This window comes from Phascolarctos cinereus, unplaced genomic scaffold (assembly GCF_003287225.1).
Source record: "Phascolarctos cinereus isolate Bilbo 61053 unplaced genomic scaffold, phaCin_HiC Scaffold_1;HRSCAF=81, whole genome shotgun sequence".
Lineage (NCBI taxonomy): Eukaryota > Metazoa > Chordata > Mammalia > Diprotodontia > Phascolarctidae > Phascolarctos > Phascolarctos cinereus.
In genome coordinates, this window is record NW_027555514.1 from 43,039,252 (window position 1) to 43,067,188 (window position 27,937).

The following is a 27,937-nucleotide window of genomic DNA, read 5'->3' on the forward strand; positions in this document are numbered from 1 at the left end:
TTCTAATGTTGTGACTGTTATGAGCTTGTATGTTCCAGACTATTATATTCTTCATTCCTTGTGACATCCTTGAGGGAGGCAGGGCCTACCTAAAATGAAGAAGTTCTTTTCATTTTGGAGTTGAGGAAATTCAGAGAAGTTAATTGACTTCTCAGTGTTAAGAATGTATCAGAGGCAGGACTGAAACTCTTGGCATTAACATCATGACTTGACAAGTTTTAACACTATAATAAATTATTCTAATCTCATACAAGGGGCATTCTTATATGTTTGTGTCATATGTTATATGAATGGGAATCATTTTTTTTGAAGTTTAGGCACAATATAATATAGCATTGAGACATATGAAATAATTTCTAAAAGTCTTTTGCTTTTGTTATAAACTTCCTTTTCCCAATGTGAACATTTTAGTTCTTGCTTTAAAAAAACCATGACAACTCTCTTTGCTTGCTAGATTTATTGAACTCTTACATGCTAGACACTATACTATACAAATACAAGCAAACGATTCAGTTCCTCCTCTCAAGGAGCTTACATCCTAATGCAGGAATACAACACATAAAGGGGGGCTGGGGGGGATTTGGGCAATCAAGCTGGGGTGAGGCTGCTAAGCAGGTGGGGCAGGTGGGAGAGAGAGCTGAACATGAAGCAAGCACAAGCCTGGTTGGGGCTCTTCAGGAAATGGGGATCCTGGCCAGGAACTCACCAGTGAGCTGCAAAGGCCCCATAGTGCTGTCAACTGTATGCTTATCAACTGCAGTTTTTTTCTAAAGAACTAAGTTTTACTGAACGTTTCAATTATTCTTTGAATATCCATTACAGTCACATGCCATCGTTCTCTGAACCATCTCCCTGCTTTTGTTTTCTTTCTTGGGATGACTTTGTTCTTTCAGAGCTGAAGACGAAGATGGCAGCCAGACTATGTAGACCTCCCTAGTATACTTCGGGGGTATTCAAATCAATCTCAGAACTGCAAGTGCTACAGAAGAATTAAGAGTAAATTTTGATTCTCCTGCGGAGGCTGTCGACCCTGGAAGTGGAGGAGTGATAGGGAGCCAAATCCCTAACTACTTTGTATAGATTTGTACTGAAGCACTTTATACAGTCTACAGTCATATCTATCTTTGTCTAACAAGTTGGGATGATTCATTTTTTGTCTTGGTATCGTCAATACTTAGCACTGTGCTTGGCACATAGTAGGAGCTTGATAAATAAATACTTGTGGCATTTTAGGGTCCTTGACAGGCTGGCTTCCACCTCTCTGTCTAGCCTTCATACCACCTTCTCCCATGAAGTCTACCCCCACATAAACTAGACAACCAGCTGCCCCTCACTCTCCTCTTCCATTTGCCAAGGCTCTTTTCTCTACCTACAACTCATTTCCTCCACATTTCTTCTTTCTGAAATCCTCTCTATGACCCAGCTCAGTAACCCCCTCCTTTGTGAAGGCTTCCCTGATCCTTCCCCAGCTGAGACTTCTTCCTTCTCAAATTTCTTATGGCACATTGTCTTAGACCAGGGGATCTTAACCTGGGCACCCTCCTTAAATTTCTTATGGCACATTGTCTTACATTAAGGGTTCTTAAACTGGGCATCCATGTATTTGTTTGTTTTTGATAACTGTATTCCAATTGGGTTTCCTTGGTAATCCTATGTATTTTGTTTTATTATTTTAAAAATCTTATTCTGAGAAGGGGTCCATTTCACCAGCCTGCCAAAGGGGCCCATGTCCCCAAAAAGGATAAGAGACCCTGGTCTTAGGTTTTCCCTTGGCTTTTATCCCTTCCTTCCTTTTTATCACTTTCTAACCAGTATCATTCTTCTTTGTCCCTTCTCAAACACACTGAGTATCCCTTGAGGGCAGGGAATGACATTGTCTCACTAGTTTGGTTTCCTGGGCCTTGTCTAGCCTAGGTGCTTAGTAATTGTTAATGGCACATATCAATACCAACTGACCGTAAATCCTCATTAAATTAAGATTTATGGTTTGTGATAAACATACTACTGGTGTCACTGGAGCTCCAGTGAGAGAGCAAGAAAGACTCAGGCCTAAGGTCAATCCCAAGGTCAGCCTTCTCTATTCTGTCTAGGATACCCCAAGGAGAAATGCTCACCAGAGGCAAAGCCTCTTCCTGGCATCTGTCCCCTGAGCCCAAGGAACAGATCGATCTGAACATCAGCTCCAGCAAGAACACTGCTTTCTTTCTCCCTGGGATTTCTAGACATCTAGCAGAGTGTCTCAGCTGAGTCAGAAGCACAAATCCACTTGCCAGGGGCCTAGTGACATGAGCATGCCCTGCCTGAAGAGATCTTTAAAGCATGAATCAATCAGATGGTGTCTAGCATTGGTTTCTTTCCTAGATAGGAATTTAAAAAAAAATAACAACAACAGGACAAAACTGCTCCCCCAGAACTCAGTGGCCTTTTCGAGGCCTGGGATTCCGAAGGGCTGACAACAGCACGAGGAACATTCGCTTTCGGGTCTGCCCCTACTGGTTCTTCTTTTCCTCGAGCTCCTCGTCGGCCGACGAGCTTATGTGCATCAGCGCCAGTCCATAGAGGATCAGGACGACCCCGGCCCACCACATCACCGCACAGTATTCTCCATACAACAGGTAACCCAGGAAGGCCTGAAGGGGCAGAGGACACAGAGGAGGGAAAATGTGAATGGAAAACACTTTGATTACTGGGCAGCCCAAATTGGTCTCAGTGCAGATGATTCCTTGTGAATCATGGAAATGGGCTTTGTTAACCCAAGGTGATTTCATATCCCGGGAGCCCTGAGGCTCCATCTTCCATCCCCAGTCTTTTCTGTTCTAACTCACCAGAAGACTCTTTGGGCAAACAGTACGCCCTCTCCTCGCTACTCACCACAGGCTGAGGCCTAGGAAACAGAAGATGCATGTTGCTTTATATGCAGCCCATAGTTGGCAAAGGTTTGCTTAGGTATTGGGTGTGATGCCAGGTAGCACTGGGAAATGGGGACACAGGATCACGGATCTAGAGCCCAAAGGGACTTCAGGTATTACTTAGTCTCACTGTTTCATTTTACAGATTAAGAGACTGAGGTCCAAGAAAAACTAAGTGACTCGCCCACAGTCACACAAGTAGTTAGTGGCGGAGCTGAGATTCAAACCCAGGTGCCGGGCCCTTTGTACTGCATGTGTGATTAAAGTTACTACCATAACTGCCTCAGTTTCCTCCTCTGCACCTTCAGTTTCATTCTGTCCCACTGAGAAGGAGCGATGGGTCAAACATGTGGTCAGTACTAGCACTTTCATACATGCTCCCAAGTCTCAGAAGCAGAATTCCCAATGATGCAGCTGTGTTCTCTGCCAGACCGTGCAATCAATGAAATGATTTAGCCACAATTTCATTCTATTTTTCAGGCCCCCTTGTGGGCAGCTGTGCTAACTGCTCCATCAGACCCTCTGGGCTCTCAAAGACCTGCTGGTTCTCCCAAGCTGGAAAGGAAGGTCACGTGAGCTCCCATCCAAGGACCAGCCTCACTAGGTCTGCAGAGCCTCTGCTCTGCTCTCATGTTAGTCACACAAACACCTCATCATGTGAGTAAGGCCTAAATGTAGCTGGCCACAAGACCAGGGTTTGTTTTCATAACAGTTCAAGCCAAGTCAAGAGGCATTTCTTGAGCACCTACTCCATGGTGCTAAGCACTTGGGATCCAAAGAAAGGCAAAACAAAACAAATGACCCCAAAACACCATTAGTCCCTGTTCTCAAGGAGCTCATGGAACAGCCTGCTAAAGGGAATAGGACTTAAGATATGCCTCAGTGGGCAGTATGCCCGCATTGATGGGTAGAAATCAGCAATCCTCAGGAAGTTGTAAAACCTTGTAAGTCTGATTGGATCTCAACAACCACGTATCATTTCTTTTTTTTCTTAATCCAAATCTGTGATTCCATTGGTATGGGAAAGTCTCAGTCTAGAAACTTCCTCTCCTGATGCTGAAACTGAGGTTAAATGATTTGCCCATGGTCACACAGCTAGTCCTACGACAAAGGGCAGGACCCGAATTTGCGATCTCCTACCAGCCCCTTCCCTTCCTTTCTCTTCTCTAGGTCTCCCTTGCTTCATAAAATGAGGAGGCTGGACTAAATGACCCTTACCATTCCTTCCACGTCTAAATACTTCCTGGCTCCAGGACTGGCCCTCTCGTTACCCCACGCCACCTCCTTGTTTTATATTTTATAGACCAAGAAATGGAGCTCAAGGAAATTAAGGGCATTGTACAGGCCCCACTCCATAGGTTCTGGTCACTTACTGAGGCAATGATGTTAGAAGCGGTCATTGTCAGCGACGCCGTGGCAGAAGATGAAGAAATACTTAGCGCTTTGGAAAAGAAGGCCCACATAAGGGAGTTGCTGACAATCATCAAGGAAAAGGCCATCAGCCGGAACATCAGGGTCAACTGCAGAGGAATGAAAGACAAAAGATGCCCAAAAGGTTCACTTCAAGGGGCAGAACGTGACAGGTGTTTTTAGAACATTTTCACCAATGAGACACTGATGTAAAATAAGGGGGTCTCTGAAGTCCCTCGTTCTGAGTGCCAGGGCCCTAAGAATGGGCACTTCTATTCAGACACTTACACGAGGTCCAGAGAACTCTTAGGTATCCAGCAGGACAGGATAGGCAAGATACACCACTGGGAAGCAAGGTATTAGTGCCCAGCCTCAGGGAGCTGAAGGCCTCGTGGGAGAATATGGCACAGACACAATACTATCACACAAATCAGAACTGCAAATGAGACAGTATAAGTATGTTGTTTCGAAAACCTTAAATGGCTATGTAAATATCCATAGTTATTATTCTACTGGTGGCAGGGACTACATCCCTTCCAAGTTTTCCTCAAGTCAGCCTGTTCATCATTTCTTAGAGCACAATAGTATTCCATTCCATTCATATACCACAACTTGTTCGGCCATTCCCCAATGGATGGGCATCCTCTCAATTGCCAATTCTTTTCCATGACAAAAAGAGCTGCTATATAAATATTTTTGTACATGTGGGTCCTTTTCCCATTTGTATGATCTTTTTGGGATATAGCCCTAGAAGTGCTATTGCTGGGTCAATACCATGATTCTACTGCAGAATCTTTGATCTTGGGAGGGAATGTAGTAAGGAGGAGCTGACATTCTATCTCAGACACAAGATTCTGCAGTAATTTGCATGGAGAAAGTCACCTTTCCTTCCGCAAACCTCTCCCCCACAAAAGTCCAGTTTTTCTGCTAGGAAGGGTTCAGAGTGATATGACTCCCACTCTCAACCATACTCCAAGGGGGAAATACGGAGGGATCGCCCCTCTACCCAGTCAGTTCTCCGAGGAAGCACTAGAGGGGCGTCAGCTCGGCTTCCTCCCCAGAAGCAATTCTGCTGGGAGGCTGGGTGGGGGGTGGTAGGGGTGGTGGTGGGGGCGGGCGGTTCCGTAGAGGGATCCGCCCAACCCCCATACAATTCTGCTAGGGCTTCAGACGTAGTCCCAGTTCTACTTGGATGCGGGCATGTACTGCAGAGGGCTCAGTCCCCGCCCCCTCCCCATCCAGCAATTCCATTCCGAAGGAGTGACGCAAAAGGGTTCGCCCCCGCCTCTTTTTCAGCGCAAAGAGTGATGCAAAAGGGTTCGCCCCCGCCTCTTCCTCAGCCGCAGACTCTGGGTCCGCTCCTATAGAGGGGTCCGATCCAGCCCCCTCTCCACCTTACAATCCCACTCCAACTGGGAGCTACAAAAGGGTTCGCCCCCGCCTCTTCCGCAGCCGCAGACTCTGGGTCCGCTCCTATAGAGGGGTCCGATCCAGCCCCCTCTCCACCTCACAATCCCACTGCAACTGGGAGCTACAAAAGGGTTCGCCCCCGCCTCTTCTTCAGCCGCAGAGGGTCCGCTCCTACAGAAGGGTCTGAGATCCAGCCCCCTCTCCACTTCACAAACCTGCTCCAATTTGGAACTACAAAAGGGTTAGCCCCTTCGCTCTAAAGGGGTTCGCCCCTGCCTCTTTTTCAGCCGCGGACCCCTCTTGTCTGACAACCTTGCGCCATAAGCCATCTGCTCTCCTCCCCCCTTCCCCCTCCCCTCCTGGGCAGCACCCTGGACAGCGGGAGCCCTTGCTCCCCACAGCCCAGCACTTCTAGGCGCCCACCCACCTCCCCGCCCTGCCTGCCTGCTGGCCCGGCTCTGGCTCTTACCCAGGCCTGCATGGCGGGCGGATAAGGGAGCCCCTGCTCCTCTTCCTCCGGGCCCCGGGACGTCGTCGGCTTCAGGGCCAGCTTGGCAAAGGCGGCCGCGAAGGCGCCCAAGCCTCCGGCCGCGATGGAGCAGAAGGCCGAGCCCCAGCGGAGCCGAGCCAGGGCACTGGGCCCCAGAATCGCCGCCATCGCCGCCGGCACGGGCACCGGGAGCGGGAGCGGGAGCGGGAGCGCCAGGGGGCCCGTTCCAGAGCCGGAGCTGGGAGCCGAGGCCAAGCCAGAGCCTTTGCCAGGGTCCCTCCAGGTGCTCCGCCTTCTGCGGCAAGCACGCCCCCGCGCCGCCATAGGCTGCCTGCTTCACGCGACTCCTGCTGCACAGTGAGGAGATCTGGTGAGCTCACCCTAACTAGGAGCCGGGGCTCCTCCTCCTTCCCTGCTCCGCCTACGCCCCGCCCCTGCGGCTCTGGGCCTGGGTGGAGGAGGAGGAGGAGCGAGGCTGCTCTTGTGGGCATCTCTGAGCATCTTGGGGATGCAGGAGGCGAGGCAGCCTAAGGGCTGGACCCAGGACCACTGACCTAGGGCTGGGGGGCTTAGGGTTCGTCTGGTCCAGTTCTCCTTCTGCCCAATGGGTTCCACTGACACTTTTTCTTTTGTCACAATTATTTTCTAAACCCCCCCTTTCTCCCTCTCCTCCATAACCAGGAAAGCTTTGCTGCTGACGCAGATTAAAAACAATCGCCATTTCTAGAAAAGCAACACTTCCTTGGCTCCTGGCCTAGAAGAAAGCAGGGAAGTACATCTTTCTTTTCCCCTCGGCCAAACATCACCATTATAATTACAAGGCTTTCAGGTTCCTTTCCTAACTTGGATTTTACATGGCTGTAATTATTCTATTCCCCCCCCCCCAGTTTTGCTTAATTCATTCCTCATCGATCACATATCTGCCTTTGTTTCTTTAACACTTCATCTTCTTTATTTCGTATAGCACAGTAATGTAGGTGTACAATACGATTAGCCCTTTTCTCATTAGTGCAATCTCCTTCATCCCTAAGCAAGAAACCTAAACTCAGACTAGGGAAGTGACTCATCAAAGGTTGTTCACTTAGCAAATTAGCCACTTTCCAATGGTGCAATGCAGGACTTCCTTCAGGTGTTAATTCTACCACAAAGGCTTTTCTGTTCAACATGGCTAAAAGTGAAGGTCATTAAAAAGGGTCATTAAACATTATATTCTCTCTCTCTCTCTCTTTCTCTCTCTCTCTCTCTCTCTCTCTCTCTCTCTCTCTCTCTCTCTCTCTCTCATACACACACACACACACATACACACACACACACACAGAGGCTGTGCTCCAGCCTACTTCCTATTCCCCACAAATGAGTTTGCATGCATTTCCACAGGCTAATGCCAATGACTGAATGTATTCCCTATTTGCATCTTAGAATGCATTTCTCCCTTAAAAGCTTAATTCAAGCACCAGCTCTTCCACAAGGCCTTTCTGGATTTCCCACAAGCTTTTAATCCTTCTGACACCTTACTTTGGCTCAGAGTAGGGTATTAATAAATTTTTGTTGCGTATATGAATGAATACTTTCGAGTGAATAAATGAAGAATTGGCCTGCCACTTTTGACAACTTGCCGACCCTTGTTGTGGAATATTGTGAAAATACGAAAGAGAAAACAGGATTAGAACAAAATCTACATCAGTGACTAGATAAACATTTATTAAGTGCTCACTATGTGACAAACTTTGGGTATCCCAAGACACAGATAGAAGTCTCTGACCTTAAGGGACCTCCCATTCCAAAGGGGAAGGTCACACATATGAAGTATCGTTATAGATTTAGAGCTAGAAAGGACTTTGGAGGAAACTGAATTCAATTTCCCCACTGTATAGAGGAGGAAATTGAGGCATAGAGTAGTTAAGACTCACATAGAGTCACATAGTGGTTGAGGTAGGATTGAAACTCAGGACTTTTTGATCCCAAATCTAGCCCTCAACAAACTCTGCAACTTCATAGCAACAACAACAAAAAGAAATGTGCTGTCCTCTGAAATCATATCTCTACCTCTCCCACACCAATTTAAGGATTTGGGTTTCCAAAGTATGAAAACAGCCACCCAAACCTATAGCCCTATGAAAAACAAACAACTCGGGTCACAGGAAAATCAGAAACTGGCAAAAGCCTCAATTAGAGGCTGCTGCCCTTCTATTCTAGGATTTAAATGATTCGGCATCAACAGTTACCTCCTGCTGCCCTGTGGAGAAGGGGCAGGACAGGTTTGGGAGAGGGCCAGTGGTAGGCAAAGGATCTTTGATTGCCAGTTACCACAAAACAGGGAAGAACACTACATGAGCACCTTTTTTGCTTTTTCTTCATCCTTCCTCTGACTCTTCATTCCCATTCTTCTTAATCCCAATCACTTCCCTACTCAGCAAACGCTAGTGGCTCCCAATCATCTAAAGGACCTAATAGAAAATCCTATTTGGCAGTCCAAGCTCTTCATTAGCTACCCTTTCCCTACTTTTCCAGTCTTCTCACACTTTACCTGCTCCCACATATTTTATGCAATGACATTGGCCTCATTGCTTTTCCGTACCACAGGCTATTCCACATCTAGACATTTTCACTGACTTGTCCCCATTTCTTTCTTTCTTTCTTTCTTTCTTTCTTTCTTTCTTTCTTTCTTTCTTTTTTCTTTCTTTCTTTCTTTCTTTCTTTCTTTCTTTCTTTCTTTCTTCTTTCTTTCTTTCTTTCTTTTCTCTCTCTCTCTCTCTCCCTCCCCCCTCTCTCTCTCCTCTCTCTCTCTCTCTCTCTCTCTCTCTCTCTCTCTCTCTCTCTCCCTCCCTCTCTCTCTCTCTCTCTCTCTCTCCCCCCTCTTTCTGTGTTTCTGTTTCCTCTCCTCCCCTTTCTTTGTCACCTAGCTTCCCTAAAATCCCAGCTAAAGTCCTACCTTATATAGGAAGGTTTTGCCAATCATCTTTAATTCTAGAGCCTTCCCACAGTTTATTATATCCAATTTGTCCTGTACATATCTTTTTGTTTTGTTTTGTTTTAGCTAGGCAATGGGCTTAAGTGACTTGCCCAGGTTCACACAGCTAGTAAGTATTACGTGTCTGAGGCCGCATTTGAACTCAGCTCCTCCTGAATCCACTGCGCCACCTAGCTGCCTCCTGTACTCATCTTTTTTGCATTGTTGTTTGCATGTTATCTCCCCCATTAAGAGCAAAGACTGTCTTTTAACTTATTCATTAACCGCCTACTAATGTGCCAGGCATTGTACTGAGTGCTGGGGATACAAAAGATGTTTGACTGACAGTTTCAGTAGATCCATGGAAACAAAGAAGAAGCAATAAAACCTGGGAACCCAGTATGAAATCCTGCTGGAGTAGAACTCTCCATTGGGAAGAAATCCTTCAGGATGTTCCTTGGCTCAAACAGACCCCCTTCCTGTTCCCCATCTCTATATCTTCAAGTTCATGCAACTGGTGTCTAAGTTAGAAAAGTCTGCAGACAGCATCCAATTTAACACAACTTAATAATGATTGTCTAACAGAACAAAGAACTCCTTGACAAGAAATCTTTCAGCCTTTTTTTTTTTTTGGAAAAGTTATAGAGATGAAGAATTACATAACGTCTGGGGTAATCTGCTCTACCTTGGGAAAGATCTGTTTGAAAATTTTTCCTTTTATCCAGATAAAATCTTTTTTTTTTAACCATCTATCCAGTGAGTCCAGAGAGTTCTGCTCTCTGAGGACAAATACAAATAAAAGCAGTCTAATCTCTCCTCTACTTGACATCCCCTCAGATGTTCCAAGCTAAATATTTCCCTTTCCTTAATCAGATTCTCATCTGATTGCTAGTGCCCCCATCCTGGTTGAGCCTTGGATTCCCTCCAGACTGTCGATGGTTTTTCCTAAAATATGGCCACCACTATAGTGCAGAGGCGTCTAAGATCCCTTCCTTCAGGACCTAACCGAGGATGGCAGGCACTACACCAAGCTGTCCTTATTCCCTTCTGTCATTTCCGTGGTTCTCCCCACCCCCAGTGCTGCTCCTACTGCGGCTTTTGCAGAGGGTGACATCCTCGCCACCGCTGCTCCCACCCCATCCCAGTGAGTTCTGCTCTGAGGGGGCGCTGCCGAGTCTCCTTTACTCCAGTTCCACTCCAAGGGGAAGCAGCAGAGGGGTCCACTCTCCTACCCGCTCAGTCCTCCGAGGGAGCACTGAAGAGGGTTCCTCCCCCCACACCCATCCCACTCTTGCAGTTCTGCTTGGAGGGCTTCCTCCCTGCTCACTCCCTGCAGTCCCACTCTGAGGTGGCGCTGTAGAGGGCTCTCCCTCCCTAGACTCCTTATACCATAAGCCATCTGCTCTGCAGGGGGAACCTCCGCCTTCCCCTCCCAGGCAGCACCCTGGACAGCGGGTGCCCGCGCTCCCCGCACAGCCCAGCACTTCCAGGCGCTCACCCGCCCGCTGGCTCGGCTCCGGCTCTTACCCAGGCCTGCATGGCGGGCGGGTAAGGGAGCCCCTGCTCCTCCTCCTCCGGGCCCCGGGACGTCGTCGGCTTCAGGGCCAGCTTGGCAAAGGCGGCCGCGAAGGCGCCCAAGCCTCCGGCTGCGATGGAGCAGAAGGCCGAGCCCCAGCGGAGCCGAGCCAGGGCGCTGGGCCCCAGAATCGCCGCCATTGCCGCTGGCACGGGCACCGGGAGCGGGAGCGCCAGGGGGCCTGTGCCAGAGCCGGAGCTGGGAGCCGAGGCCAAGCCAGAGCCTTTGCCCGGGTCCCTGCCGGTGCTCTGCCTTCTGCGGCAAGCACACCCCCGCGCCGCCATAGGCTGCCTGCTTCACGTGACTCCTGCTGCACAGTGAGGCGCTCTGGTGAGCTCACTCTCCTAGGAGCCGGGGCTCCTCCTCCTTCCCCGCCCCGTCTCGCCCCACCCCTTAATGGGAAGCTTTCCTCTGGTGAGGAGCTTGGCCCAATACAAGGCTCCTCCCACAAACCCTGAAGCACCGCATCCATCCATGGGAAAGTGATCTCCTGCCTTGGGGCACTGGGAAAAGCAAGGGTTTTGGCACCCCAGGCTGGGTAACCTTGGGATAAACCCTTACTCTCGGCCTCTCAGTATTCCCACATTTGAGGAGTGAGACCCGATAATTTCCAAGGTTCTTTGCAGCTCTAGTTTCTATGATTCTCAAAATGCCTTATAAGAGTTTGTCTGGACCTCTCCTTTGCCCCGTTATGTTGTCATCTCCAGGATTTGGGAGTTCCAAAGAAGAGAGTTGCAATTTTGTTCCTGCCCTCATCATGCTTGTAATCATTAGTGAAGGTAAGGGGATGCAAGATGTAAACACGTAGGCAACTCTCATACAGGCAGAATGTGGGAAGATAAAAGAGAGGTCATTACTGACATGGAGATGATACAATGAAACTCCAAAGGAGCTTTTCAGGACACCAGGGAAGTGAGGAGGCAGAGGGCTCATATTCTAGGTAGGGGGTACATCCAGCACACAGGCATTGGGTCTGGAGATGGCCTGCATGTGTGTGGGAAGAACATCAATACATCCAGTGTAGATGAACTGTATCATGTGTATGTGTGGATGTGAAGACACTGAAAAAAGACTGGAAAGGCGTTAGAGCCCTAAGATGGGAAGGAGTTTAAATGCTGACACGACGACTTCATAGCTAATCTTGAAGGTTAATAGATGTTACTGAGTAAGGAGTGGGGTGACACGGTCAGATGAAAGCTTTAGGAAAACCAGATTGTCAGCTAAGTGGAGTGTAGATGGGAGCTGGGAAAGACTTTCCCCAGTGAAATCAACGGGAAGCCTATTGAAATGGGCAAGATGAGAAGCTGTTTTATCTGAACTAGAGTGACAGTTGTGTGAGTAGGTGAAAAGGGATATAAACAAGAGATGTAATGAAGATCAAAAAGATAAGATTTCACAGCAGTTCAGACATATGGGGTAAGTGCTGTGAGGAGTTGTGGATGAGTTTGGGAGCCACTAAATGCCTTGCCCAGAGGCACCCAGGCAACACGGGGGAGAAGCAGGACTTGAACCCAGCTTCTCCTGCTTCCCAAACCAGCTCCCACACCTGTCTCAGTGAGTTACTTACCTTATTTATTTTTTATTGTTATTTATATCAGAGATTTCACTTGAAACTTCTCTAACTTATGTTAAGCAGCATGGAACTTGTTATGGCACTGAGAGGCAAATATGTTGCCCAGAGCCCCAGAGCTATCATGTGTCAAAAGCAGGACTTGAACCCAAATCTTCCTGACCTTGTAGCCTTCTCTCCACATACTAAATAATACAGTCTCCTAGCAGGATCACATAGATAGTCAACCTTGACTCTCCACTCTTCCTTATCCTGCAGGTCCAATCACCCAGTCTCATAAGTCCTACTTCCACAACCCCTCCTGTATCCATCCCATCTCTTCATTCACACAGCCACTGCCCTAGTCCATATCCTTATTGCTGCTCGCCCAGCAACAGTCTCCTAACTGGCCTGTAGTCCCTCCTCTCTCCAATTCATCCCCCACATGGCTGCCAAAGCAATATTCCTAAAAGACAGGTTGGATCAAGGAACTCCTATGCTGTAAAAGCTTCAGTGCCTCCCTATTGGTTCTAGGACAAAATACAAATTACTATTTGGCATTTAAAGTCCTTTACAATCTAACTCCAGTCTACCTTTCCAGGGTTATTACACATTGCATTCACACTCTACGTCCCAGGCTACTTTCTGTTCCCTGTACATGACAGTCCACCTCCTGTCTCCATGCATTTGAACTGCCTCTTATGCCATGCCTGGAAGGTATTCGTTCCTCAGCCTCTTTGAATTCTTCCTTACTTCCCAAGCTCAGTTCAACTGCTCCTTCAGACTTAAGGTTTTTCTGGATCCTACCAATTACTAGTGCTCTTATAAAAGTACTTTGGCCAGAGTAGGTGCTTAATTAATGCTTGTTGAATGAATACTCTTGGAATACAAAACTATACTGTGAATAAACGAATAACTGGCCTGCCCCTTCTGAGATGTTGCTAGGCATTGCTGTAGAATTCTATGAATCAAAAGAAGGGAATGGTGATTAGGATAAAATCCATATTAATCAGTCAATAAGCATTTATTAAGTTCCTATTATCTGACAGGCATTGAGTAGAGACAAAAAAACCAAAACAAAACCCAAAACAGTTCCTTTCTTCAAGGGCTTTACGTTCTAAAGTGAGAGGCAATATATACCAAAGATCATCATAGAGTTAGGGCTAGAAAAGGATTTGGATCTATTTTTATAAATCAGGATATTGAGGCATAAAGTAGTTAAGTGACTAGCTCAGCATTAAGAAAAGGGTAATTGAGGCAGGATTCCAGTTCAGATCTTCCTGTCTCAGATCCAGCATTCTAATTATTCTGCCACCTAGTAGCATCTTAAGAAAATGTTGTGCCCTTTGCTAATCATTATCTCGGCTACTGCATCATCAATTTGGGTTCCCAGGTTTCCAAATGTTATGTAGGAAAATAAACACGCAGAAATGGGGCTATAGCCCCATAAAAAACCAAGCAACTCTGATCATAGTAGCACCAGAACTTGGCACAAGCTCCTCCCAGAAGTTGTTGCCTTTTTATTCTAAGCTCCAAAATGATTCGTCATCCAGGCAGGAACCTCCTGCTCCAAAATCCAGGGTAGAAGGGAAGGACAGATCTGGGTATGGTTAAAGGGTCACTGGGTGTCAGTCAGGTCTAAGCAGGGGAGAACCTCAGCAAATCGTCTTTTGGCTTTACTAGTAACTGACTGTCCATCCTATTCCTGACACCTTTTAGCACAACCTTAAAAAACAAGAGGCAGCTACAAAGCCCAGGATGATCTCAATGTGAAAATCGGCCCAGGAGAAATCTTAACTGAGAACAGAGACTTTAGCATTCTCCAAGGCTCAAATAAATAGACCCTGGCCAGCTTCCCTACCTCCTTAGGTTCAAATAGCTTAAGGAACTGGAGTCAGAGCTACAAGGGTCTACTTACATCATCCCGTCTAACCTACAACTGAACAGCGTCCCCTCCAAAATGTCCTTGACAAAAGATCTTTCAGACTCTTTTTGAAAGACTCCAAAGAGGAGAGACACTTTATTTTAGAAGGCAACCAGTTCTACCTTGTTTGAAACATTTCCCATATCGCGATGAAATATTTTTTTTTCACCTTCTCCACAATGTCTTCCTACTCTTGCTCTCTGAGACCAAGCAAAAGTACTGAAACATCTTTCCCCCATCTGATAGCCCTTTAAATGCGTAGACACAGCGATTATGCCTCAGGTGCCCTTCCTTCCCTTTCCTAGTCTTTTCTCTAGGTTAAACATCCCCCTTCTTTAATCAGATTCTCATTTGGTTGCCAGTGCCCCCCTCTCGTTTAGCCTTGGATGTCCTCTAGGCTGGGGATGGTTCTTCTTAAACTAAGGCCACGATAATAGAGCGGAGGCATCTAATCTTCCTTCTTTCATGACCTCATTCTTAACGGCAGGGACTACAGCAAGTCCCTCTTCCCTTCTGCCATTTCTCAGGCTCCCCTTCCCGCCTCTCCCGCTCCTGCTTAGAAGCCGGGGGCGGGGGGGGGGGCGGAATGTGACTTTAGAGGGGTCCATTCTCTCCTCATCTGTCCTGCTCCGAAGACTACAGAGAGATCTGGCCCATTCCCCCTCATGCTCCCAGAAGGGTCTGCAGAAGGATCTGCCGCTCTCCCTGCGCTCCCCCGCCCCGCCCCCGTCAGTTTCTGCGCTGAAGTTACACTGCAGAGGGGTCCGCCCTTCCTCAATCCCTTCCCAGTCGCAGTCCTGCTCCGAAGGGGCGCTTGTAGAGGGCTCCCCCTCCCTAGACACCTTGAACCATAAGCCATCTGCTCTGCAGGGGGGCACTCCCCCTCCCCTCCCAGGCAGCACCCTGGACAGCGGGCGCCCCTGCTCCCCGCAGCCCAGCACTTCTAGGCGCCCACCCACCTCCCCGCCCTGCCTGCCTGCTGGCCCGGCTCCGGCTCTTACCCAGGCCTGCATGGCGGGCGGGTAAGGGAGCTCCTGCTCCTCTTCCTCCGGGCCCCGGGACATCGTCGGCTTCAGGGCCAGCTTGGCAAAGGCGGCCGCGAAGGCGCCCAAGCCTCCGGCCGCGATGGAGCAGAAGGCCGAGCCCCAGCGGAGCCGAGCCAGGGCACTGGGCCCCAGAATCGCCGCCATCGCCGCTGGCACGGGCACCGGGAGCGGGAGCGCCAGGGGGCCCGTTCCAGAGCCGGAGCTGGGAGCCGAGGCCAAGCCAGAGCCTTTGCCTGGGTCCCTGCCGGTGCTCCGCCTTCTGCGGCAAGCACGCCCCCGCGCCGCCATAGGCTGCCTGCTTCACGTGACTCCTGCTGCACAGTGAGGAGCTCTGGTGAGTTCACCCTCCTAGGAGCCGGGGTTCCTCCTCCTTCCCTGCTCCGCCCACACCCCGCCCCTGCGGCTCTGGGCCTGGGTGGGTGGGTGGAGGGAGCTGCTCTTGTGGGCATCTCTGAGCATCCTGGAGACGCAGGAGGCGAGGCAGCCTCAGAGCTGGACCCAGGACTACTGACCTAGGGCTGGGGGGCTTAGGTCTGGTCCAGTTCTGCTCTCTGGGTTCCACTGATTCTTTTTCTTTTGTCTCCATTCTTTTCTGAATCCTCTCTTCCCCTCTGTCCCCCCACCCCGAAACTCAGGGAAGCTTCAGTGTTCCCACAGATTTAACAACAACAAAGCCAGTCCAAGAAAAATGACGCATCATGGGCTCCTGGCTGCGCATCTACCTTTTCCACTCACAATCCTCCCCTTCTCTAAGGAAAGGTCTTTCTGTTTTCCTGAGGCCAAATGAAGGCCAGATGTGGGAGGTCACTGGTTCAAGGTTTTTGCTTTGAGAATTAGACCTTGTCCAATGGTGCAGGACTTCCATCACCCTTCCATCATAATGCCTCACCTAATCAACACAACTGAAAGTACACTTCCCCTTTCACGGGTGGAAAGGGCACGTTTTGGAAGAAGCCAGGAACTCAGACCCCAAATTTGCCATTTAATTGTTCTCTGTCCTTGGGTAAGTCATTTCCTCTCTCTTTCAATGTTCCCATATGGGAGATGATAGATCAGAGGACTTCTAATATCCATTCCAATTGTAAAATGTAGGATTCCCTAATTTCTATGTAGGACTTTCTGTGAACCTCTGGTTTTTCCCCTAGTAGACTGACATTCCAGGCCCTGGACTTACAAAGGATATGGCACAGGTGCTGTCTCTGAAGTTAACCAGCTTAATGCCACTAACAGCAAGTATGAAACATGGACACAGGTAGTTGTGAAACAGGCAGAATGCGGCAGGGTGAAGGGAGTCCTCTACTGGGGGGTAGCAGGTCAGGTAGGTCATTCACCGAGTCTTGAAAGAAATCCTTCGGGAGGCACAGACGAAGAGGGAGGACATTCTAGATATGGGGACCGTATGGCTAAATGTAGAGAATGTGTGAGAAACATCAAGTAGGCCAGTAAAGATGGCGAAAATGTAAGATGAATGGAAAAGTGCCCAAATTGTGAAGGACTTTAAATTTGATCCAGAAGTAACAGGGAGCCACTGAGATGTACAGAATGAGGGCAGAGTTGACATGCATAGATTTGACCTTCAGGGAAATCTCACTGGAAAATGGATTGGATACAGGAGACTTGAGCCAGGGAGAGCAATTAGAAGAATACTGAAATAGTCCATATGAGAGATGGTGAGGGTTTTAATTAGGGTTGTGGTTGTATGAATGGAGAAAAGGGGGTACAGAGAAGAGATGTGGCAAAAGTCAAAATGGCCTGATTTGACAGAGGCTGGATATGTGAGCTGAGTGCTCTTGAGGATGGCAGTGAAACAGTGAGCTATTAAGTTACTTACCCAGAAGCCCATTGAGCTCATGTCTTCCTGCCTCCATGACCAGTTCTGACTGCTGTATCAGTGTGTTACTTACCTTGCAATTTTTTTTGTTTAGACCTCAGATTTCATTTGTAACTCCTATGTAACTCATATAGTCTAAGAGTGTTTGTACTCTCTGTGGCACTGGAGGCCCACAGCTTGCCTAGAACCAAACAACTGGCATGTGTCGAAAGCAGGACGTGAGCCCAGATGTTCCTGGCCTCCACACACTAGGTAATACCACTTCTAGCGCTCATCCAGGTTCACAAGCCTCCACGGACTCTCCACTTTCCCCTCACTCTCAATGTCTAATTCCTTTCCAAGTCTTGTCAATCCTGCTTCCACAACCTCTCTTACATCCATGCCATCTCTCCATTACCACAGCCACTCCCCTAGTTCATATCCTTATTGCTGCTCACCCAGCAACAGCCTCCTAACCGATCTGGCCTCCAGTCCCTCCTCTCTCTAATTCATCCCCCACTTGGCTGCCAAAGCAATATTCCTGAGACAGGTTGGACCATGTAATTCTCTTGATGTTAAGACTTCAGTGCCTCCCTGTTGGCTCTAGGACAAAATATACATTACTATCTGGAATTTAAAAGCCCTTCACAGTCTAGCTACAGTCTACCTTTCCAGGGTTATTACACATTACATTCATACACTACATCCCAGGCTACTTTCTGTTCCCTATACATGACAGTCCACCTCCTGTCTCCATGCATTTGAACTGCCTCTTATGCCATGCCTGGAATGTATTTATTCCTCAGCCTCTTTGAATTCCTCCTCACCTACCAAGCTCAGTTCAACTACCCCCTCTGACTTCAGGGTTTTCTGGATCCTGCCAGCTACTAGTGCTTATAAAAGTACTTTGGCCAGAGTAGTTGCTTAATTAATGCTTGTTGAATGAATACTCTTGGAACACAAAACCCTACTGTGAATAAATGAATAACTGGAGGCATCGGCAATTGGAAAAAAATACATAACAATCAGTCAGTAAGCATTTATTAAGTTTCTATTATCTGACAGGCACTGAGTAGAGACAAAAAAGAAACAGTATCTTTCTTTAAGGGCCTCATATTCTAAAGGTGGTGGGGCAATATATACCAAGGATGGTTACAGATTTAGGGTAGAATGAGGCTTTAGATACCACGGAATCCAATCTACCTAAAAAAAAACAATCAAAGAAACTGAGGAATACAGAGGTTAGATGACTTGTCCAAGGTCACAAAGGTAATAGTGTTGGAGATGGGATTAAATTTCAGGTCTTCCTGACTATAAAGGAAGCATAATAAACACTATTCTGTCTAGTGGTGCCTCAAAAAAATCATACTGTCCAAAAAGACTCCTGTTCCACTCACACCAATTTAGGGTCTCAAATTTCCAAAGCCAAAATATGAAAAAAGGTCAACAATTCTATAGCTTCATGAAAAACAAACAACTCAGGGTACTGGCACAGACCCCTCTCAGAGGCGGTTGCCTTTCTAGTTAGTCAAGGATACAAAATGATTCGTCATCCAAATAGCCAACTTCTGCTGCAGAGCCCAGAGGTCTAGGGGAGGACCAATGGATGATAGAGAGTCATTGGGTGTCAATCAGCTCTAATTGGGGGAGAACCTTGGCAATACTGCATGGGCTTCCTCTTGCTCAAATGACTGAGTCTCCTCCCTAGCTCTGACTCGCCATTGTGGGAATTTCAGCAGAAGCTTAGAAAATGAAAGCCAGCAATGAAACCCAAGATATCAGTGCAAACCTTGATAAGACAAATCTCAACTGGGAATAAAAACCTTAGGATTCTCTGAGGCTCAAACTGATTTATTCTCCTCTATCTCTGTATCTTCAAGAAATTCAGGTAGCTGGGGTCTAAGTTAGAAAGGTCCTCAGAAATCACCCAGTTCAATCCACAATCTGAACACTACTGCCTTCTGAAACATCCCTCACAAGAGGTCATCTTATTGAAGGACTCTGGAGATGGGAAACTGTACTTAACAAGGCAACCAGTTCTACCTTAGGAAAGGTCTAATTGTTTGAAAACGTTCCCTTTTATTAGGATGAAATCGTTCTTTTTCGCCATCCCCACAGTGAGTCCTCCTATTTCTGTTCTCTCCAAGAAAAAAGGGTCTAATCGCTTCTCCACTGATATCCCTTCAAATGCTTCCCTGTGCCATTTGCACTCCTAGCCTTTTCTCTAGGCTAAACATTTTCCTTTTCTTAATCAGGTCCTCATTTGGTTGCCAGTGCCACCCCAGTTGAACCCTGGATGTCCACCAGGCTGTCGATGGCTCTTCCCTATGTATGGCCCCCACAATAGAGCAGAAACATCTAAGCGTCTTTATTTTACAATCTCACTCAGGATGGCTGGCACTGCACCACGACATCCGTCTTCCCTCTTGCCATTCCTCAGGCTCCACCCCTCTTAGCTCTGCAGAAAGGCCTGCGCCCCTCTCCACTCCAGTCCTGCTCCCTCGAGGGTGCTCTAGAGTGGCCCGTCCCCGCTCTGCCCCCACCCCAATCCCGCTCTGAGGGGGCTCTGCAGAGGGGCCGGCCTCGCCCCCGCATCCCCAGCCCTCAGTCCTACTCAGAGGGGAATACCGCAGAGGGCTCCTCCTTGCCCCAGCCCCCTCCCAAAGTCTCCCTCCAAGGAGGCTGCAGATGGGTCAGCCCCCCGCCCCTTCCCCACCCTGCAGTCACACTCTGCTCCCTCCAAGGGGGCCTGCAGAGGGGTCCTCCCTGGCCGCAGTCCTACTTGGAAGGCCCTGTAGAGGGCAGACCTATTCAGAGGCGGCTCTGTAGAGGGCCCCGCCCCCCGCCCCCTCTCCACCCCGTAGTCCCGCTCTGAGGGGCCCCCGCCCCCTCCCCACCCTGCAGTCCCACTCTGCTCCGAGGGGGCGCTGCAGATGGGCCCTCCCCAGTCCCTTCCCCATTCCGCAGTCCTACTGAGAAGGGGTGCTGCAGAGGGCTCCCGCTTCCCAGACACCTTGCAGCATTAGCCATCTGCTCTGCAGGGGCACCTCCTCCCTCCCCTCCCAGGCAGCACCCTGGACAGCGGGCGCCCCTGCTCCCCACAGCCCAGCACTTCTAGGCGCCCACCCACCCACCCGCTCTGCCTGCCTGCCTGCCCGCTGGCCCGGCTCCAGCTCTTACCCAGGCCTGCATGGCGGGCGGATAAGGGAGCTCCTGCTCCTCTTCCTCCGGGCCCCGGGACGTCGTCGGCTTCAGGGCCAGCTTGGCAAAGGCGGCCGCGAAGGCGCCCAAGCCTCCGCCGCGATGGAGCAGAAGGGCCGAGCCCCAGCGGAGCCGAGCCAGGGCACTGGGCCCCAGAATCGCCGCCATCGCCGCTGGCACGGGCACCGGGAGCGGGAGCGGGAGCGGGAGCGCCAGGGGGCCCGTTCCAGAGCCGGAGCTGGGAGCCGAGGCCAAGCCAGAGCCTTTGCCTGGGTCCCTGCCGGTGCTCCGCCTTCTGCGGCAAGCACGCCCCCGCGCCGCCATAGGCTGCCTACTTCACGTGACTCCTGCCGCGCAGTGAGGCGCTCTGGTGAGCTCACCCTCCTAGGAGCCGGGGCTCCGCCTCCTTCCACGCCCCGCCTACGCCCCGCCCCTGCGGCTCTGGGCCTGGGTGGGGGAGGAGGAGCGAGGCTGCTCTTGTGGGCATCTCTGAGCATCCTGGGGATGCAGGAAGCGAGGCAGCCTCGGGGCTGGACCCAGGACCACTGACCTAGGGCTGGGGGAAGCCTTAATCAAAAAACACTCCTGGCACTACGGCAGCAGGCTTCTATTTGGTTGTGAGTCTTAGTCCGACTAGACAGTCTTTTCCTCCTCATTCATCCTCTTTAGCTGCCCAAACCATATTGCTAAGACAGGTCTGAGCACTTAATTACCTGCAAATGCTTCACGGGCTCCTTGTTGCTCCTACAGCAAACTGGATGTTCTCCTTTAGTCCGGAATGTCCTTCACAACCTGACCTCTCCATGGTGCCTTTCTTGATCCCACCATCTACTACAGCGACTAATATACTGAATCGGCACATAGGTGATTACTTCATATGTGAATTAATAAATGTACAATTGCCATTTTAGAAACGTTGCCAACCCCTTTTGTGGACGTTAAGGGACTTGCTAAAAATCTGTTTCTGAGGAAGAATTTGAACCCTGAACTTTCTGTCTCTATGTGCAACATAATTTTGGGAAGGGTGGTAGTAGCAGTTGGCAGGGGAAGGGTGCAGAAAATCAGTAAGTGCTTCATTCAGGTGTTGCTTGGACAAAATCTTGACAGAAATCAGGGATTCTATGATGTGCAGGTGAAGCATTAAGATATTCTAGGCCTGTAGGACTTCCAATCCGAAGGCAAGGGTGGACATGGGGGCGTTGTCATATGTGAGGAAGTCAGTTCTGCCACACTTGTTTTGAAAAGACAAACACAGGCAATACATCAGAGTGCAATTTAAAAAATTTTTCATCTTAGTCATGTTGTAAAGAAGAATTAGAACCAATAGGAGGAACCATAGGAAAGAAGAAACAAAAGGGAAACAAAAGAGCAAACAGTATGCTCCAATCTGTATTCAAACTCCATAGTTCCTCCTCTGGGTGTGGATAGCATTTTCATCATGAGACTTTTGGAGATGTCTTAGATCCTTGCATTGCTGAGAAGAGCTAAGTCTATCAAAGTGATTCATCAAATAACGTGGCTTGTTACTGTGTACAACCTTCTCTTGGTTCTGCTCCCTTCACTCAGCATCAGTCCATACGAGTCTTTCCATGTTTTTCTGAAGTCAGCTTGCTCATCGTTTCTTATAGCACAATAGTATTCCGTTACATTCATGTACCACAACTTGCTCAGCCATTCCCCAATTGATGGGCAGCCCCTCAATTTCTAATTCTTGGCCCCCACAGAAAGAGCTGCTATCAATATTTTTGTACATGTGGGTCCTTTTTCCATTTGTATGATCTCTTTGGGGTACAGCCCTAGAAGTGCTATTGCTGGGTCAAAGGGCATGCACATTTCTGCAGCCCTTTGGGCATAGTTCCAAATTGCTCTCCGGAGTGGTTGGATCAGATCAGCCAACTCCACCAACAATGCATTCATGTTCCAACTTTCCCACATCTTCTCCAACGTTTATCATTTTCCTGTTTGGTCATGTTAGCCAATGTGATAGTGTGACATGGTTCCTCAGAGTTGTTTTGATTTGCATTTCTGTAATCAATAGTGATTTAGAGTATTTTTTCATATGACTATAAATAGCTTTAATATTTTCATCTGAAAATTGCCTGTTCATATCCTCTGACCATTTCTCAATTGGGGAATGACTTGTATTCTTATAAATTTGACATAGTTCTCTATATATTTTAGAAAGATCCCTTGCCTGCACTGAGGCACTTTGGGGTCCTCGTGTGCTGGCCTGCTCCACCACCCTGGGATTCAGGATCTCTCCTTGGTATGCTGAGGTGGGGCTTTATGCTAGCTTGCTGGGATGCCTCCCATTCTGTGCTGCTCCCCCTCCCCCACAGTGAGAGGCCTTTCCCTTGTTAATCCCCCAAGCTTCCTGGGCTACAAAACTGCTGCACCCCATCTTTCTGCTGGCTCAGCTTTTCTGGGGGTTTTCTTGGGATATTTTCTGGGCTTTTAGAGATCAATAAGGGAGGGTGAGAGTAACTTACTTCTTACTCCCCCATCTTCCATCAGAGCACAATCTGAGCATAACTCAAATTTCTAATTTACTCATGCAGTCAATAAATACCAGCACCTACTATGTGCTAGGCACCAACTTAAATGCTGGGGAATATAAAAAGAGGCAAACAAAATGACGAGCCACACCCATTCACAGCTGAGGTTACCCATAGCCTTCCTTCCACCACAGTAGCACAAGTTACAACCCCTCTGACACCACTTCACAAGCAAACTTCAGGTGTTTTTCAAGGTTAAGTGCCCTACTTATCGGGTATCTTCTGGTGAAGTGGAATTGTGGGTGGCAGAGGACCGGGCTGACCTTCCCCTCTCCCCTCCAAGGCATCCTGGAGTTGCAGCCCTAGTGAGGCTGTTCTCTCCTGTGTACACCAACTGTGCCCACTCAGGCCCTCTTAAGAACCAGGATGCAGGCCAAGCCTGTGACAGCCTCCCTACATATTATAAAATTCAGGTATTTCTTAACCATTTAACACATCTAAGACTGTGCTACTGCTTTTATTAGGTTCCTCCTTTTTATGTGTCACTCACAAAGTATTGGAACATGGTCCCTAACTCCACTTTTCCTTTAAGCTTAGTTTTCTATTGTGGAGTGTGATTTTTAGGAATGTCTATGTTGTTACAGCAGAACCGACTGTAATTTGTATTATGGCTGCAAATGTTGAAGCCAGGTTATGAAAAATCGTTGAATGTCAGGAATTTATATCTGATCCTAGAGGCAACAGGGAACAAATAGGGCTGTGACATGGCTGGATGTCTGCTTTAGGAAAATCACTTTGAAGAGCTATAGACCGAGGGAAGAGACCTAATGCAGGTAGACCAATCAGCTGATTGCTATTTGAAGAGAAAGGGAGGAATGCGAGAGATACCGAAGAGGAGGAAATGGAAAAATTGGCAAATGACTGGATACGTTGGGTGGGAGGGAGGCATCAAGGAAAGGGTGCTGCCTTGACAGAAACAGAAGGTTGGAAAAGGGGTGGGTTTGTAGTGGGGTAGGATGATTTCTCTTCTTAATATGCTGGGGGACTTCTAGTTTAGAACATTCAAAAGGGAGCTGATGTTCAGGTGCAAGGCGAGGGCAAGACACAGGTCCCTGTGAAATCACCTGGGCAGGGAGGACCCATTTGCTAAACATCGAGATTACAGCCATTTGTAATTATTCCCAGCCATGCAAACGGCGTGCGCTTGAGAAATAAGAAACCTAACAATGAAATCCTCACAAAATTCCTTGATACAAACTTTATTTTCAATTCTAACCTGAGATTCCAGAACAGTTATCAAATAAAAGACATAAAACAAACACAAATGAGGAATTCACTGGTATCCTTTAAAGAAATATTTCATCATTCTTTTCTTCAGGTGCTAAAGGCAGATACACTTGTCCTCGTGTTCTGTCTTTCCACTTATGGGCCAGTAGCTAAGTCTGGGGTCCATTTAGTCCTTCTCTGACGAGTCTGGCAAGAGCTACAAGGCCTGATCTGTGGAATTTCATTCAGCAAAGCTTAGGGATAAATAGGCTGAATCCTGAGGCACCGAATCTTTGGAACCAAGTCATGCTTGGTTTTGTCATGTATACATATTGCAGACCCACACAGCTGCCTAGGGCAGTCAGGCTAGGAAATTTCCAAGGGTCTGCTCCAGGCAAGAGGGAGCCCTGTAAGGCCCCAACCTGGAATGCACCATGCCTCTGAAGGCTCTATCTCCAGACAAGAGGTGGCAGGATGAATGTGTCTGTCACTCCAGATCTCTGATTATGTTTCACAGTTACCATATGAATCACAGAACTATATGAACGTGCACATTGCACACCCATCTTTATATAATGAGCCTCAATAAAGGACTATAATTGGAACACGCCAGAAAATCAAAGATGTTTTCCATTCAAAAGGAAAGATGACAGAATAATGTAAGAGAAGAAATGAAAGCTATTCTGCCTCAGGAAATTTATTTCAGCGTTAAAACCGAGTATCAATCAAGTGGTTCTAATTCATATGTGAGAAATCATGTCTTAAATGGCCGAAGTCTGGGTTTTGGGGGAGAATAGCACCTTCCCCCCGTTTTCTAAGCTGTTGTCAAATACCATCTTTCAAACAACTGACAAAAGTACAAACATTTCCAATATCTTATTTATTATGTTCGACCAAATATACTTTTCTAGTACATAGTGCTAGAACAAGTATTTTCTGCTCAGCAGACCATACAGTATTAAAAATCTTGTTAAATTTTACAATCATGGCAAATGAGCCCAGTAACACCAAAGGAGTCTCTCAAAACAGAATATGATGCTAAAAAAAGTAATTAGAAAAGCTGCTTTTGAACATTCATAGGACAAATACTATAGAAAAGAGCAGAGAAGAATAATGGCAAGAAATAAAGCTCAATAACACTGAGGCACACTGAAAGTGACTCCTTACAAGTTGCATACGGGAAGCCTCCAGGCAAAACGAAAAGCAATGGTAGCACCAGAATCCCCACGTAAACAACAGTTACAGGCCATGTTTTATTTTCAAAACAGAACACAACGAAACCACAAACATACAAACCAAATGAACGAACCATGTGTCTCTAGCATTTGCAGCGGGAAGGTCTTTTCCAAGAACCAAGTTGAGCTGTGGGAATTGGAATGGCATCAGAAGGCTGTTAATTATAGGGAGACAAATGCTCCATTACACTTTGAGCTGCCCACTTGCATTTTTTATGGCAAAGGAAACAGACTCCTAAACCACGATGACTTTTACGGGACTTGACCAGAATCTCGACCAATGTCATATTTTCTGCTTTCTTTTAAGAAGACATTTTCAACACGTAATTTTTCAGCTTCCTGCAAAGACGAGAACAAAAAATAAAGCTCTAATTTTCATAGAATTACATATGTTTCTGGCATCATTAAATTTAAAATATTAAATTAGGATCACCAAAACTTCTAGTTTCTTAAACTACTTGTTAGTACAACTAAAGTTAAATGCCTGATAGTTATGACACCTACATAACTTAGACAGGAGGCATATTTGTTGTACGGTATGGCAATAATAATAATAATAAAACTTACATATTTTTAAATGCCTTGAAGTGAATTTTTTTAGTCTATGTCAGTTCAATAACAGAATTCTGATCAATTTTAAACACTTATGCAAATCCGTGTATTAATCATCTCAACATTCAAACATACTTCAGTGAGTCGGGCATTGTCTTTCTTCAGTTTCACCAGGTACTGAATCTTCTGGTTTGGATTTGTATGACCTACTAATTTTCCATTTTCTTCTGCAAGAAATTCCACTTGCTTTCGCAGCATGTTAGTCTCCTGTAATGAAAGCAGCAAACATGAGAAGTGGTTTTTGTCCCGTCATTTCTGCTTCTAGAGTACTCTGAGTCTCATTTCACTGGAGGAAGACAGCAGAGCACATACACCTGATACACAAAATATGGGTGAGGTTCTCCTCTCCCATCAGGAGGCTTGCTTTAGTACAAGTGCTGCACCAATCTCTAAGCATAGAAAAATGAACATAATAAGCAGAGACTCTTGCCCAGATTAGTTCTACCAATACAAGTAGCCCAGACAACACTGAAGCAAACAAACCCAAACCTGCAAGATTCTGTCCTTTTCTTCATAGAGTTCTTCCAGCTTGGATCTCAGCTGCTCCTTCTCCTGGAAGGCTTTTGATTCCAGAGCTCTTGTTCGCTCCACTTCTTCCATCATTTTAAGCCAGTCTATCTCTCTGCCTGTAAGGACATCTTTGACTTCTTTTAATCTAAAAAGACATATGTAATTTTATGGGCAGGTGTGATGTTAGAAACATTAAACGGTCTTCACATGTGTGAGTTCCTCTTGAAGGTCTAAACCTCAAAGGGGCCTCTATTTTGAGCCAATCACAAGGAAGGTACGGGGAAAATCCTTGCTTACTTCAGGCATCTGGGATCTCATTGGTAACTCCTCTATATATAACTTAATAAAATATATTCATGAACTGTCATGGCTGAAAAAAACATCATGATGATAGTTCAAAGCTCTGCTGATGACCTGGACACATGCAGCTGGACTGGTCCTTAATCAGAGTTAATGACTAGGCCTAGATCTGACTGAGCTTTTAAGGCTTGGGAGAGTAAGCGAGAGCTTACAGTAGTCTACTGGAATATCCTCCAATAATCCACTATCACCTTCATGTGCACTGTAAGCACCTCACAAATGCTCACTCCATCAGTCCACACCAAGATAAGCAGGGCTTTATTAGTACAAGTGCATTTTTTAATAGCAAAAATCACCCCCGACCTGTAAAACATAAAATGTTTAGTGGCCACATTAACTTGTTCACCTGACCTCTGGGTTTATCCCTTGATGGACACAAGAGGATTTGTATTTGGCAACAGAAATCCATGTGGTGTCAGTCTAGTCAGAAACAACACAGAGCAGCAAAACCCCACCATTTCCACTGTTACAAGTGGTGCAACACTGTCAGTGCCCTGAATATGAAAAGGACAATTTCTATGAGGCAGACAAATTCAAAATGGGTCCTGGGGCAGGAGAAAGCTGGTCCACAGTTCTTTTAGGCTCTGCTGCTCACAGTAATTCTGTAAGCCACATAAAACAGAGCTGGACTTTCTCATGGGATGCATTCTAGTCTACAAAAGGACATTCTAGGGCCACTTGCTGAAGAAGTTCAGGCTTCTTCCCTCCCCCAAATTAATTTTATCCACAGCAGCCAGAAACGTCTTAGTACTGAGTGCTGGCCAGGATATAGAAAAACTGGAATTCTGTGAAACTATAATTGAAGATGATGAGAATTCACACACCACTGAGGACATGGGTGCTCTAGAGAAGGGGTGTCACACAGAAATGGGAGTCACCAGATCATACTTAAGGATCCCTTTGGGCTGTACATTGAAATTAGAAAACCACATATAAACATTATCTATGTTTAAATGTATTCTTTTACTTGGTTAAATATTCCCCAATTACATTTTCATCAGGTTCTGGTGTGGGCTGCATGTCTGACACCTCTGGTCTACAGGAAACCTTCCTAACAGTAACCTAATTTACAATGTAGTCTGAAGGCTCAGGAGCAGGTGAGGGGGCAGGAATGAAAAGGAGGTTAAGACACTAGGGCTATGGAAGGGCAATACATAGCTGACCAAAAGTGTTCCTTTAGAATC

The 27,937-nt window shown here is 47.3% G+C and overlaps 2 protein-coding genes across 5 annotated transcripts in view; both read right to left on the bottom strand.

The window, feature by feature from the left end:
• Positions 1-438: 438 nt before the first annotated feature.
• On the bottom strand, positions 439-20,622 carry TMEM42 (transmembrane protein 42). 4 transcript variants are annotated; one of them, XM_020987347.2, is made up of 3 exons: positions 20,255-20,622; positions 4,283-4,429; positions 439-2,630 (listed from the first exon to the last, which is right to left on the bottom strand). In XM_020987347.2, the coding sequence occupies exons 1-3, from the start codon at positions 20,597-20,599 to the stop codon at positions 2,490-2,492; spliced, it is 633 nt and encodes a 210-aa protein (XP_020843006.1). In that variant the 5' UTR covers positions 20,600-20,622; the 3' UTR covers positions 439-2,489. The 4 variants fall into 4 exon arrangements, with proteins under 4 accessions (XP_020843006.1, XP_020843007.1, XP_020843008.1 ...); XM_020987348.2 differs by lacking the exon at positions 20,255-20,622 and adding an exon at positions 15,220-15,572; XM_020987349.2 differs by lacking the exon at positions 20,255-20,622 and adding an exon at positions 10,697-11,047.
• Positions 20,623-24,897: 4,275 nt separating this feature from the next.
• KIF15 (kinesin family member 15) overlaps positions 24,898-27,937 on the bottom strand; it is a 55,784-nt gene continuing 52,744 nt past the window's right edge. The window contains 3 exon segments of the mRNA XM_020987345.2: positions 24,898-25,610; positions 25,959-26,090; positions 26,373-26,538. Coding sequence (XP_020843004.1) covers positions 25,524-25,610; positions 25,959-26,090; positions 26,373-26,538 — 385 coding nt within the window. The 3' untranslated portion in view covers positions 24,898-25,523.

Coding starts and splice junctions, on each gene's coding strand:
- TMEM42 (XM_020987347.2), bottom strand. CDS start 20,599: ATGGCGGCGCGGGGGCGTGCTTGCCGCAGAAGGCGGAGCACCGGCAGG. Junction 4,430..20,254: donor CGCCCGCCATGCAGGCCTGG/GTAAGAGCTGGA, acceptor ATTCCTCTGCAG/TTGACCCTGATGTTCCGGCT. Junction 2,631..4,282: donor CTTCTAACATCATTGCCTCA/GTAAGTGACCAG, acceptor CTGCCCCTTCAG/GCCTTCCTGGGTTACCTGTT.